The following is a 14,603-nucleotide window of genomic DNA, read 5'->3' as shown; positions in this document are numbered from 1 at the left end:
ATAACCATCCGGCACTGATCTGATTGGAGTACAGGGAGCCACAGCCTGCCTGGGTAAATTCTGAAATTCCTCCCGCACGATCTTGCCTGTAGTAAGATTAATAACAGTTTTCATGGATATTGAACAGGGGATTCTAATACCCACTGAGGGAGGCTAGAGTGGATGACCTCTAATAGCTCTGTGAGTCCTGGGATTCGGTGAACTTGAGATACCTATTATCACTAATATGCTGTAATTTATAATAATGTTTTCAATGATGCATACCATTAATAATAATGACATTTATCACTCTGCCTTTTCCAACCTGATGTGTGATCTATATAACTAAATGGTAACTCCTCAGGCGTACTTACTGAAGTTGATGCTTACCATTGATACTTTACAGGAAAGGAAACTCAGGCCAAGAAATAGGCTCTGAACCCAGCTCCTCCCACTGGATGGCCCCTCCCCACCAGGAGCAACTGCACCTGCCTTGGGCTACTCAGGACCCTCCAGTTCTTTGCAACTTCCCCTCCTGCCCTCTTCCAGGCCTGCTTTGTTGTCTCATCCCCCCTCCCACCCACCTCAGAAGCTCCTGGGCAGCTAGAATTGTCTCCTTCTGTCCCTGCTTGTCCAGTACAGGATTCCAGTCCTGGCTGGGCCCGTCTGACCCAAAGCCAGTCACTTCGCCATGCTGGTCCCTTTGGAGATTAAAATCTAGTGAATTCTTCCAGCCAGAGGCGCCACGTGGGCTTCTGGCCAATCCATCCACCCATCTGTCTCCTCCTGGATAGTGGGTTCTTCAGAACTATAGGTTATCTTAAAACGAGTGAAAACAGGCCATCTTTGTAAAACCAGAGATCTAGAAACCAGCTAATGTCCCTGCCCCTCGGAAGTGTGTAAGGCCCTCCAGTGCATGCCCAGTGTCCTTCACTTTTATTTTGATTTTTCTCAATACCGGGCACAGTGCAGGGCACACAGTAGGTCAGCAAATGCATGCTGGAAACATACAGCAATGATTTCTCCAACTCTCTCACTTTCTCTGCTGGACTGTTTTCTCAAATTCAAGGTTTATATACCAGGACTCAGGCCTTTGACCTGAAACCCAGCAAGCTCTGCATTTCTAATTGTCTGTGCAGTTCTGTTAGTAACTTCAGTGTAAATCAATTTATTGAGTGTTTACCCAGCTCTGCCACTCACTAGCTGTGTGACCTTGGGCAAGTTATTTAACCCCTCTCTACCTTAGCTTCCCCAGTGGGGATGATAATGATACCCACTTGATTGAATTGTTTTGATGATAAAGTGAAATGATCTATAGCAAGCTCTTAGAATAGTGCATGGCACATAGGCAACTCAATGAACAGCTGTTATCAATTTAATTTTGCAGTTCAACATCCACTCGGAAAATGCCAACCTTGTGTCAACCTAATGAAGGGATAAGAACTTTCTCATAATTGGTCAGGGTAGGTAAGGCAACGAGGCCATCCTTCGTAGACAGGCAGAATCATATCCTTGAGAGATTCCCCAAAAGAATGTGTGGGAAAAAGTATGACAGAGAACCCAGGAGGGGAACCTTCAAGGTTACTGGATGTAAATGAGGGCTTAATTCTCTTCTTCTCGGTAATATTCCTTCTCAAATGGTGAGCAAGATACTTGCTTGTTACCAGGACATGCCAAGTCAGTGACTGAGGGGACAGGTGTGGGGCTCTGAGGTTTTGTCTCATGAGAAAGTGGGAATGGTCTCAGGAAGGTCAGCTGACAGAGGTAACCACGGTTCGGGGAACAGGGGACATCTGGAGATAGCACTGGCCATTCAAAGGAAAGAAAACTCACCCTTGCAAAACATATAAATGCTGGAGTCCTTGCTGGGTGTGCCAGGGAGCACCAATGAACACATGTTACAGAGGAGGTGGCAGAAGAAGAGGGGGTATGATAATCATCACCTAAGCAGATGGGCAGCCCGGACGGAGGGGCCCAGGGCTGTGGGAGGCTGGTCAGTAGGCTGACTGGCTGTGGACCAGATGGGCTTGGGGATCCCATGGAGATGGGTGTAATGCCAGATTCACCCCCTCATCAGTAGGGAACCAAGTGGGTAACTGTGGGAGACACTGACATCTCAGAAAGGGGCTGGATAGTGAGATCTTCCTTGCTGCAGCCCCAGAGAGACTCCAGCACAAAATGGTGGAGAGAATGCTGGCTCTGAGTCACTTGGACTACATTTGGCTGTTGGCTAAAGGGATCAGATCAGTTATCCCAACAAAAACAGGAAAATAACCAGACAAGAGCCTGCAATCTGGGCCCATTTCCCCGGAGTCAGCGAGCAGAAGAAAGATGCCAAACATCCCAAATGAGAACATGGCTGTTGCACCTGTGGGAAGATGCTAAATGGCCAGGATGGGGATCACAGGATAGCTGCAGAGGTAAAGCTCAGCTCCCCTCCTTGGTCTGTTGGGAAGCATATCAATTTCCCTCTGCCAGAGGCTGCAGGGAAGGGAAACCTGCGAGCCTTGTAAACATTCAGTGGCTGTGAGTTTGGGGACCTGAAATAAAATAATGAAATAAGCTGAGAAAATAAGATCTTTGGTTTAAAGGCTGAAAGCACAAGTAGATATTTTTAAACGGAGAAGGGGGCAGTGTTCCTTTGAGATGTTTGCAGAGCAACCTGGATGGGTCTGATTCTATTACACAAAAATAGAAGCCTCAGGTGTTTACCTGTGAAGAAGCCTTCTTGTCACAACGAACTTTTCCTGCTGCCAACTGCATCACACGGAACGTTGCTGGGTTTGGGATCTGGGTGTGCTGTATAAAATTGTGTGTTCAGGTTTTGACTGCTGCCTGCCAACAGTCTTTTTTTTTGAATAAGTGTGTCTAATTTACCAGCAGCCGTTTGCAAACCCCCATGGCTGCAAGAACAGAGGAAACCCCACTCAGTTTGCTGAAGCCCTGAGACCTTTACTGCAGACACACTGAGAACAGAGAACAGAAGACACGGAAGTACTCAGGCTGTACTTATGAAAAGTCTATACCCACAGACTCTGGGAGAAAAGTTACTACCCATTTGGGAAGGGGGACATCTGAGACAGTGACCTTCCTCTTACCTGGTTAGAAATGATATCCCTTAAAAAAAAAAAAAAAAAGCGAGTCAGTTATTTTGGAATTTCAATGCTGTAATCATGGCAAAATGAAAAAAATCTACTTTGAGGGGAATCTGAGGGATGTGTCATTATCAAGAACTTGGGGAGAGGGGGTCGAACACTTGCCAGAAACTCAGTAATTCAGCCAGGCTCAGAGTGTATCAGCTACCTCTCTTCTGTGAGAGATCAGAGAGCTAAAGGCTTCTCTCTGTCAGGAAAGAGGATCTGGGTAGGCAAGCATCTCTCCTGATAGGGACAAAAGTTTTGAATTAGGAAGAGGCGAGAAGATGGGTTTGGGCATTAGAGTGAGCTGGTGTGAGGTTTTCTGTCTTAAGGGTACAAAGTTACAGGTTTTCAGGGCAGAGGGGGCCAGATGAGGCTGGAGGTTGGAATGCTATTAAACAAGGGACCTCTAGCGGTCACCAGGCCAGGAGAAGGGATGATCAGGGGAATTTTCCTGGGATGGGAATGTGTTACAAGCCAAAAAAAAGGGCCAGAAAGGCTAGTGCAGGGTCAGAAGAAACCACTTAACCACGGGGCCCTTGCCTGGAGTCAACACTCTGAGAATTTTAGCAGACCTTCGGGCCAAACCCAGGGTTTCCAGATCAGGCTGTAAATTTGAGTACTTCAGTCAGTATAAAATACAGTCTGTAACGGATGAGTTGAAGGGAGGAAGAAAGGATAGGGGAGGCCGTGTGATGTCATGTGAAGAGCTAAGGCTTGCAGCCATGTGTGACCTTGGGCAAGTTACTTAACCCCTCTGAGCCTCAGCCCCTTCATTTGTAAAACTGGCATAATAATAGTTACCTTGAGAGGCTGCAGTGAGGATTCAGCGAGACATTGAGTGTGAAGCAGCAACACAGGACCTGGAACCGTTAGCTTCCTTCCCCTTCCAGAAGCTGTGCTTGCAAGTCAGTGGTTGTATGTGTAGAGCTGCACTGTACCAGCCCCATGTGGCTCTCAAGCACTTTAAAGGCAGCTAGCCTGAACTGAGATGTGCCATGTGAAACACACATCAGATTCCCAACACTTTGCACAAAAAAAAGAGTAAAATATCTTATTAATCATTTTATAGTGATTATACGTTGAAATGAAAATATTTTTATATATTGGGTTAAATAAACTATATTGTTAAATTAATTTCACCTGTTTCTTTATACTTGATTTAATGGGCTACTAGAAAATTTAAAATTACAGTGAGGTTCACACTTTATTCCTCTTGGACAGTGCTGACCTAGACACTAGAGGACGATAGGGTCAGGAAGCTGTGTTCCAGAAGCTCATTTGTTTCTCTACCGTGGGTCTGTGCTTTAGTTTGTTGTCCTGGTTCCCCGGTAAAAGAACCTTTTGAAAAAATGCCACCTTGGGCGCAAAGTGGGTGGAAGGTACTCGGGCTCCCCTAGTGGCTACGTGCGGTAGTGGCCATCCAGGGAAAAGGAGGCAGGGCTGGAAGGCGACAGGATGGAGGGATCAGGTTGTAGCCGGGGATGGACTATTCCTTCTTAGCCTGGAGCGTAATTCCAGACCCTCTACTGACCTTTACTCCAGGAGGCCGGCCCCATTCTCTCTTATTTCAGAAGGCTCCCATCTTATACGTGAACTTGGCAGGAAGCAGGCTCTCACTAGGCGGTACCAAACACAGGTGTAAGGGAAGATGCCACCTCAAAGCCACCTTCAGAAAACCACAGCGTTTCCAGAGAAATAAACAACAGACATTCACAGACACAGGAATGTTCTTTTTTATGCTTTCTCCCAAGAAGTGTGATCCGTTGTTGTTTTTAAAACTGTACATTTTACTGTACATTTTTTTTTAGCAAAAGAGAAGATTGGCATTTGTATTCTGCCCACAGGGATGTCACTTTCCAAAACTCCAAGTCAGAAACCTGACAAACACAAGCGTGAGTACATACCATGTCACGACAGAGCTCGTAGCCGCTGGTGAGGACAGAGAGTTGATTCCCCCCCTTCCGATGTCCACCACTTTCCCTCTGGGCATCTGAACCCAAAGGCAAAAAGAGAGGTGGTATTTGGGTTCACTTCCTCAATGGCTACATATAGAAAGGCTTAGTGAGAAAGTGCAGAGGGAAAAAAGAGTGGAGGAAAACGGGTCCGAGAAAGAGGGAGGATGGGAGAAAGCATGTGCTCTGGCACCCAGGCTGAAAGTCAGCTTGTGGTCTCAGGAAGAGACTGGCCTGGTCTGTTAATGGCCTGGTCTGTTTAACGTCCTGGTCAGGACCAGAAAGGGACTGGGGGAGGCAGAGAGGCACCAGAAGAAAAAGAATGAAGACAGGAGAGTTAGGGAAGGTGAGGAGAGAAAGGAGGAGTGGGAGGAAGGACGAAGGCATGGGACTTGGAGGCTCCTGGGAGGAGCCAGAAGGCAGTCCTGCATAGACAGCTCCCCGCCCTCTCCCTGTGTGTTCTGGGCGGGGTTGGGGGCCACCAGCTCAGCTCCAGGTCTGAGCCCATTAGAACGTTTCAGCCCCAAATGGACTCACCTGTATGCTTCGTAGGCTGTGTTGTGAGCAAGTGGCAGAAGGAGGGACAACAAGAGACAGAGGCTAGAGATCTATGGCAGATGCTCGGGAGAGGGAAGAATGAGGTGGAGAGAGGTAGTGCGTTGACAATGAGGAGAGACCTGGAACAGACAGGGACCAGGAGAGACAGAGATGTGGGGAAAGGCCTTCAGGTGCCTCCAAAGCCTTTTCTCCCCCGCCACGTCTCGTCTGCCCCCTCTGGCCACTGTCTGGGAACGTAGGGGTCAATTCCTAGATGGAAAGGAGCCCGTGTGTCCCTCCCATCGCCATCCTGACATTTCCATGATGGATCCTCCTCATGAATGGCATCCATGGAAGGCATCCCCCATGTCCCCATGTCCCACCCTGAGCCACCTTCTTCAGGAACAAACAAGGGACAGACTTTGGACATAGAAACACCCTAGCTACAGTGAAGACAGGGTAATGGATTTCAAGCACCACCCCCAGGAGGTAAGTGGCCTTGGGCCCTGCCCTGACTTGGTCACTAATGCACTATGTGACCTTGGGCAAGTCCTTTAGACCCTTGGGGGACAGGAAGAGAGGGTTAAGGATGAGATGATCGCAAACACCTCTTCAAGCTTCAGAACCCTACAATTCATTTAGTCATGAAGAGTCCTTAGTCCTTCGAGCTGGAAGGGAATTGGAGACTTGGCATGATCTCATTAGTTTATGAATTAGGAGGCTGAGGTCCAAAGAGAGAAAGGGTCTTGCCCACTGTGTTTAGCTGGTTATTCAGTGGTGGCTCTGGAACCCAAACTCAGAGCTTTGGACCCCGTGTCCAGTGCTCCTCTGCCACCCCACTCTGCTCTCCTTAATTAAGAGAAGCCCTCTTGCCCCCCCCCCCCGCCGTGTCCATGGGGACTCCCTGTCCCAGCTTCCCCCAAAAGAGGCAAAAATCCCAAAGCAACTCCAAAAGTTAACATCCCTTATGTCCTTGTGTCTCATAAAAACCCTTCTACCTCTCCCGCACGTAGAGTCCCAGAAGTTACCCTTCTAGTTTAAGCTGATGTGATGGGTGTTTGAGAAGCAAAGGAAGCTGAGCCAGGGATGGGGGAGGTCACTCATCCCTCCCAAGTGTGGGGACTCTTGGGAATAATGAGGCGTCTGGGCAGGGGACTCCAGTCTTCCCCCAAACAAATGTGCAGCCCAAATCATTCCCTGCTCTTCTCAATTGGCAATGATCGCCCACCACCAGGGCTGCTTTCGTGTGTAGAGTAAACTCTCCGTTATCCGTGTCACTGAAGAGAAGGAGTCGGGGAAGTGGAAGAAATAAATTAAGAAATAAAAACAACACCGGAACCATCAGCAATGCAAAGCCGCTTGCTTATAGGCTACATTTGTGATTAGAAAGGCAGGAGCCCCGCCTTTCCAAACACTCAGGGCTTAGTCTGACATTTGAGCCATCGAGTCTGCTTTCCCTGAGCACAGCCTGATGGGCGGTGGGGGACGGGCCTGGGAAGGTGGTGTGTGTGGTGTGGTGGGGAGGGGAGGCCGTTGACAGGGAGACAAAACTGTCCCTGGATGTAAACATCACCATGGAAACGCCACAAAGACTTGTGGGTAAAGATGCTTTCCTCTTCTCTCACCCTGACAGGGTGGGAGGGAGGATGCCCACCCCCCCACCCAGGCCTACACCGTGCTCTCCATCACCCACTCGGAGCTGCCAAAAGTTCCCCGGGCCCCCGCCAGGTCACTCTCCTCAAAGGGCAAGAGCATGCCGTTGACAGAGAGACTGCGCTTCGTCCAGATGTTCGAGACCCTCCGAGGTGGGCTGTAGCCACCAGGGGCGACCCCTCCCGCAGCCGCAGCTGCAAAGTCCCCCATGTCGAAGGAGTGGCTGCGTTTGGCCTTGCCCTCCAGGGGCAAAGGGAGCAGGCTCCTGGCCCGGGCCGCAGGCGGCCCCAGCAGTGGCTCTCGGTCCGAGGGATGGCCCCTGGCCGATGTCCCAGACCCTCTCCCGCCTGGAGTCCTGGAGTCCAGCAGCTCCTCCTTTCTCTGACTTTTGAGGTCCAAGGAGGCGAAGGCCCCCATCAGGCGATCAAGGTTGGGCTTGGGGCGGGGGGCGGGGGGTGGGAGCCTCCAGGGGCCCCGTCCCAGCCCTGCAGCCTCCCCGAAGCCCAGGGAACTGGAGGAAGAGGAGTCGCTGCCTCGGGCCAGGCCAGCGCTGAAGTCCATGAGCTCGTGGCCCACCACCACCTTGGGCGGCCCGGGTGCGGGGGCCCCGCTGGGTGCGCTGCCCAGCGCGGGGGGCTGGGCCCCATTGGTCTGCGAGTGCATGTTGCTGACGGTGGCCGCCGGCTTCCCGGCGCCCTCCTGGTTGCAGACCTTGTAGCGCACCATGAGGATGACGATGAAGACCAGCAGCGTGGCCACGATGATGCCACCGATGACGAGGATCATGGTGCCGCCCAGGATCTGGCTGTGCATGGACTGGCACTGTGGGTAGTCGGCCTTGGTGAAGAACTGGGCACAGCCCACGATGTTGGTGGCCGTGAGCGTGGTGGCCGTGTCATCCCACATGGCCAGCACGCACAGGTCGTAGCCAGTCCCTGACACCAGGTTGTTGACCACGAAGGCCTTGTTGGAGGCTGGGATCATCCTGTGGGGTGTGGGTGGGCATAGAGGGGGAGGGATGGTGAGGGACAGTAGGGTGATGGGGGGACAGAGGAGAAGTAGAAAAAAGAGAGAGGGTGACAGAGACAGGAGAGATGGAGAGGGAGAGGGAGCCACAGATGCAAGGACACAGAACGAGGCAGAGCAGAAGAGGGTGACAGGTGGAGAGACAGGAAAAGGGAGAGACGGGGAGACAGAGGGGAGGGGGAGGAGGGGGACCCAGGTGAGAGAACAGAGACAGGTTGGAGTGGAAAGGGAAACGAGAGAGAAAGATTCCGGGTTGGGGGGTGGAAGTGCCAGAAGCAGGTACACAGAGAAAGACACCGGTGATCAGTTGCAGGGAACAACCCAGAAGATGTGGAAATAAAAGAAGGGAATGAGATGGGGGATAGTTGATGGTAGAGACAGTGGAAATTGGTTAGAGATGGAGGTTCAGGGAAGAAAGGGGAGAGATTCAGCAGAGAGGAGAGAGGAAGCACACGGGGAGGGGCAGAGGGAGGGACAGGAGAGGCAGAGAGATTAAAGGTGTGAAGAAGCAAAAACTGAACAAAAGGGACTCCCCACCTCCCCACTTCTGCCTTGTCTGCTGCAAATGGTCCCTGGGTCTCTGGACAGTGGGGGTGAGAGTAAGGTCGGCCCTGGCCCCTCAGCACCCTCCCAGGGGCTGGGTCCACCCCTTGTCTGTCCTGCGAGATTCCTCAGCACTGACAGCCTTGTTCTGAGCCTGGCGCTGTACTGAGTCACAGACAAGGTCCTGCCCTCAGGGACCAACTCCATCCTCATCTCCACATGGCTTTCTCGTGCCTCGGGAGGGAGAACACTCGCTGGTGCAGACTGGGGTCTAAGCAGAAGAAAACTGGAGGTGGAAAGAGGGGGTGTTGCTTGGAGGGGAAGGGCACGGTGCAATGTTGAAGAATGGTGGGCAACTGTTTCTCAGAAGGAGGGGCCGGGTCCTCCATCACTGCCATAGCAGTCCAGGCACATCCAAAGACACCTGGGAAAGGGTATCACTGGTTGGGGAGGCCTTGACTGGTCTCTCACCTTAAGGGAGGGTCTGAGGGGGCAGCAGTCTCCCCTCACTGGGGCCCATTCACCATAGCCTGGGCCCCTTCTGCCTGGACCTTCAGGAAGCGTGGATGCAAACTGTGACCTCTAAGGCCTTTGTGCAAGTATCATGCCTTCTGGTGGGGGTCCCTAGAAATGACACCTGTCTCACCCCATAAACACTCCTGCAGAAATACCTCGGCCTGAAGGTGCCACATCTCTCTCTGCAGCCTTCCCCATCTCCCTCCACTGTCAAAGAGCCCTCCGTTTTCCTGTCCCCTACTAATCCAGGGCTCCATCTATGCTTGTCAACCCCTCACACCTAGAGCCAGGCAGCTTAATTGAGATCTCAAATATGAAATACTGGAGCCTGAACACTTCCACCTGGGAACCGCGCACGGAGGCTGGGACTGACAGGCAGGTATTGACAACCCGTCAGTGGGCAGCCCTGGAGGCTGCTGCCTCCCTCCTCGCTCTTGGCCCACACAGCTGCCGGGGAAGCCACATGGAAGAAATTGAGTACTCTGCCCCCGTCCCCATCCCCAACCCATAGCTACAGTGCATGGGGCAGAAGAGGCGGGTGGAGGAGGTCGGAGCCCAGATCCAGCATGTGTCCTGCAAGCCAGCCCTTTAGGTCTATCTATCCCACCTGGGCATCATAGTAATGCTGTGTCCTCATGTCACAAAGGAGGAATGGCCAAGGCTCAGAGAGGCTAAGTGATTTGCCTCAGGTCACACAGCTGGGACTGCCAAGATGAGGCAGTTGGGGTTTTAACACTAGCTTCTAGATCCACAGTCTGGTCTTATGCTTTTCCACAAACTCGGACGTTTTTCTTCATCTCAGTGAAAACTGCACCCCCCGCCCTGGGCCTGTGGCAGGTCAGCCACCCCCTTCCCTGGAGCAATATTCAGAGCCCACTGAGGCTCAGTTCTGCTGGGCCAACTGCTGTGCAGAGCCCAGGGCTACACGGGCCCACTTCCTCCCCCCTCAGGGAAGTGATGTGAGTTGGAGGGGCAGGAGCTGTGCACCCAGAACGGTGACAATAGTAGAGCAAACACTTAATGGCAAGTGTGTGCCAGGCTCTATTTTTGGTGTCCTATTTCTATCAACTCACTTAGCCCTACGGCAACTCTCTGAAGCAGCCACTGTCGTGACCCTTGTTCTGCAGAGGTATTAAGCAGATGTAACATGGCAGAGCTGGCATTCAGTCCCAGGCAGTCTGGCTCCCATCCACTCTGACCCACCTTGTTCCGCCACCTCTCTGGGTCGTGAGTGATGGAAGAGCATATCCATGGAGGAGGGGATGGGCTGGCTGCTTTATTGAACACTTGGTATGTGACAAGGGTTTCCACATTCAATATTGCATTTAAACTTCACCACAATTCCAGGACACAGGAGATGGACTCCGAGCCCAGAAATCATCTCAGTGTTTAGCCATCTTATCATCTTATCCTGGGAAGCAGACCCCACTACTACTACTACTAACAGTTTAACACTAGCAAACAAATCTACAGCTGATTTCTACAGCTGATAACAGAGGTTTAAGAAGAAATCACACGGGAGCATACTGGTTATTCTGCTATTGGCTCTCAGGTCTGTCTTCCCTTTCACCTGCCCTCCCATGGACAACAAGGAACTACATTTCCCAGGCTCCCTTGCCTGTTCCCAGGCTCCTTTGCCTCCCAGATAGAGCTGGCCACTGGAGGCCCCAGAGGAAGACTGGAGGGTGGGAGGAGGGGAGAAGCCAGGTATTTCTACCTTTTTCTGCTTTAAGTGGTGTCTCCCTCTCCCTGAGCCTCCTCTGTGATCCCAGCTCCAGGGGCTCTACCTCCTGCCAGAGAGACCTGGCTCTTAGGCTCTGATCAAATCATCTTCTCCATTACCTCCATCCTTGGGCGGGGTGGGTGGTGGCAGTGGCTTCCTGCTGTAGCTAATCTCTGTGATGCTGACCCCTCAACAATCCCATCACCTGTAACCCAACCCCAGTACTGCATTCCCTCTTCTACCTAGCGTGTTCTTTGTTTTATTTTCTCCTTACAGAATCCTAGGTGACACAAGGACATATAATTTACACGACAAGGAGGAAAAACTTATTTTTTCCTTGCACTTTGGGAAAAAACTATCATTACTTGATGTCAGCAGTAGCACATCTTATCTAGTAGAACCCCAGCTGGAGGAAGCACTTTGCCACCTTCTCGGAATCATTCATCACTCCCCAAACCTGCCACCTGACGCCTTTGCGTAGAGCAGCCCCTCTTCCTAGAAACCACTTATCTTCCTCCACCTGGTGACCTCATCCTTCGAGGCCTGACTCAACGTCACCTCTGACCCAACCTCTGCTCTCTGCTCCCACAGCCCCCCTGCCTTCCTCTGCTAGAGGCCCTTCTCAGTGGATGCCTGTGTCTCCCCGGAAGAAATGGGCCGTGTCTTCACCTTTGTATCTCTGTTGCCAGTCATCATATCTGGCCTTGCGTCACTGCTGAGTAAATATTTACCCTATAGTTGAGCAGTGAATGAAAGACTGCTTTGTTAAATATTAAGGCCTGTACAAATGTCAGGGATTCTTAGTTAAATACGACAGCTGGTGACCCTTAGACACTGCCTGGTCCTGAGGATCTCTCGGGAGAGGCATTTTCCACGTCTTTGAAGCACACCCCTGACAATCTTGATGGACTTGCACGTAGATACGTGTTGGGGTGTGTGAGTACAGATGAATGTGTGTGCATGTGTGAGAAACGATGTGTGGGGGGCATGTCTATAATTTGAGAGCCGGCTGCATGGGTATTTGTGAGCATGTGTGTGTGTGCGTGTGTGTGTGTGTGTGTATAGGTGTTCACTTATATATAGTACACAAAGGTTCTAGTTCCAGACGATGTTGGTCACTGCTCTGTCCCTCTTCCACCCAGCCCCCCAGAGGCTCCACATGTCCCCTAACACTTCTGAGGGGACATCCCATGTAACCTCTCCCAGAGACACTTGCAGACCAAGTTTGCTCTTTCCTAACTGCTGCCATTAAAGCTACTGTTTGGGGCATCTGGGAACGGAGATGGGAGAGGTTCTTAGAGTCTCCCCCTGGGCCTCAGGGCAAAGCCTACTGTCCCCCTTTCGTGGGCTCAGTCCAGACCACATTCCCCAGCCAACTGTGCACTTAGTGGTGTCCAGGTGGCGAGTTCTGGCCAGTGGAATATGGTGGCAGCAGTGTGAGCACCTCTGCGCCAGGCCTTACAAGAGCGGGAGTACTTGCCCAACTCTCCTTCCCCTCTGCTGGCTGGACCCTGGGTGCAGTGACCAGCCTTGGCCAGGCAGATGACAACAAGGCCCACCCGAGGGATGCTGGAGACCAGGTGCCTGAGTCTCCACTTGAGGAAGGCCTCCTGATTAAGCCGGTAAACCACCCTGGACTCTCAGGAGAGCGAGAAATCAAATTCTGCCATGTTTGAGCCCTTATGCATTTGCATCCATTTGCTGTAGTAGTTGTGGCCTCTCCTGGCTAATCCAGGCCCCTGCAGATACGATGAGGTGAACTTGAGGAGTCTGTTATGTGTAGGCGTGACAGAGAAAAAGAGGGCGTGAGTGTGTGTGTGGGTGACTGAAGAGGTGCGTGTGTCTTTGTGTAAGAGGAAGAAGTCCGTGCTGGTGTCTACACAAGAAATGCGATTCTTGCCTTCCTGGACTTGTCAGCAAACGCCACCTCTTTTACCTCCAGCCTCCATCCCCCTCAGCTCCCAGCATCACCACTTTTAGGTGCTCTCCTCCTCCCCTCCCCCATCGATGATGCACCGGCTGCCTGCTGAGCCCCAGCACTAATTTGGAGACACCATGTCAAGCTGCCCTCACTCCACTTCCCTGGCTCTGCACCCTCATTACTGGCTCTTCACAGAATCACCAGCCTGCCAACCTCTCTGGCCGGCCATGACATCTCAGGGCACATGAAAGGGACTCATTAAACCAAGGCAAGCAGCCTGGCTCCCCAGCCTCTCCCTCTACCTGCCAGCCCCAAAGGGGCCTGTTTGCTTTCCTGCACAACTGCAAGGGAGCAGAGGAGACATGGCTGGTTCTATCTAGCGTACGATTCACTGAGTACGTACTATAAGCCCGGCACTTGACAGGCTGGGTCTCTGATTCTGCACACTGACTCTATGAGGTAGGAATAGTTATCCCCACACTACAGATGAAGAAACTGAGGCTCAGGCAGATCGGTCACCTGCTCAAGGTCACACAGCTGGAAGGCGGCTGAGCCAGCGTTGTTAGCCAGGGCTGCCAGGCCACCAAGCATGGTCTTCCCGATACTGTATTACCGTGAACTGAATTGAGCAGAATCAGATGGTAGCAGGAAGCAAGTCTTAGAGTCAGGGAAACTATCTGACAGGAATTAAAAACCGAAAACAGAAACATATATTACTACAAAGGCAGCTAACATTTATTGAACACACTATATGTCAAGCAGTGTTCTGAGTACCCTACCTGTGTTAACTAATTTAATCCTCACAGCAACTCTATGAGGGAGGTACTATTATTATCCCCATTTTACAGAAGAGGAAATCAAGGCTCAGAGAAGTTAAGTGATTTGCCCAAGGTCTCATGGAGAGAATGTTTGTGCCTAGCCAAGATTTGAAGCCAGCACTGTCACATTATTTCAATAAATGCTCTTGATAACCCTGGGAAGTACCTTTCGGAATTATGCTCCCCATTTTAGAGACAGGTATTAACTGAATTACCCCCTATAGTTAATTAGGGGTAGAGATGAGAGTCCCATGAGGGTTGTTTTGCTACTTCTGAATGCTCATGGGAAGTCTGAAGGAAGTGAGGGAGCTATGCGGATGTCTGTGGGCAGTTTTCCCACAGAGGGAGCTGCCAGTGCAATGGCCCTGAGGCAGGAGCCATGAGGAGGCCGGTGTGACAGAAACAGAGTGAGGGAAAGGGAGAGTGGTAGCAAATGAGGTCACCAAGGTAGTAGCCAGGAGCCAGGTTCTAGAGGCCTTGCAAACACATTGTGTCTTGTGTGCCAACGCTGAGGATTTGCTGGGTGCCAGTTCTGAGAAGGATTCTGAGGCTGTGTTCAAACTCAGTGGGACAGAGTGCTATGGATCTGGAAGAATCTGTTTTATATTTGTTGTTTCTAGTCTCAGGATCAGAGAGCCATTAGAGAGAAGTACTGGAAATACCGGTACAAGTGGTAGAATCCCCTCTTCTGGTTTCGGTGCCGGACGCTGGCCTTCCCTGAATGCACGGCCCTGAGTGATAACAGGGGAAGGCGCGTGGCTGCTCTTTAGAGCAGGATTACCATAGAGCTGGCGT

General features: G+C 51.5%; 1 protein-coding gene across 2 annotated transcripts in view; it reads right to left on the bottom strand.

Moving 5' to 3' along the window:
- Nucleotides 1–6,951: 6,951 nt before the first annotated feature.
- Nucleotides 6,952–14,603, bottom strand: part of LRFN2 (leucine rich repeat and fibronectin type III domain containing 2) — a 175,686-nt gene continuing 168,034 nt past the window's right edge. The window contains exon 3 of one of the 2 annotated variants that reach the window (XM_029243759.1): nucleotides 6,952–8,246. In XM_029243759.1, the coding sequence (XP_029099592.1) occupies nucleotides 7,277–8,246 (970 nt within the window). In that variant the 3' untranslated portion in view covers nucleotides 6,952–7,276. The remainder of the gene's footprint in view (nucleotides 8,247–14,603) is intronic. The other variant, XM_029243758.1, reaches the window with a different exon arrangement.

This window comes from Monodon monoceros, unplaced genomic scaffold (assembly GCF_005190385.1).
Source record: "Monodon monoceros isolate NGI ecotype Baffin Bay Population unplaced genomic scaffold, NGI_Narwhal_1 Super_Scaffold_3, whole genome shotgun sequence".
In the NCBI taxonomy this organism is placed as follows: Eukaryota; Metazoa; Chordata; class Mammalia; order Artiodactyla; family Monodontidae; genus Monodon; species Monodon monoceros.
The sequence above is the reverse complement of the archived record's forward strand: the minus strand, read 5'-3'. Positions and strand labels throughout refer to the sequence as shown.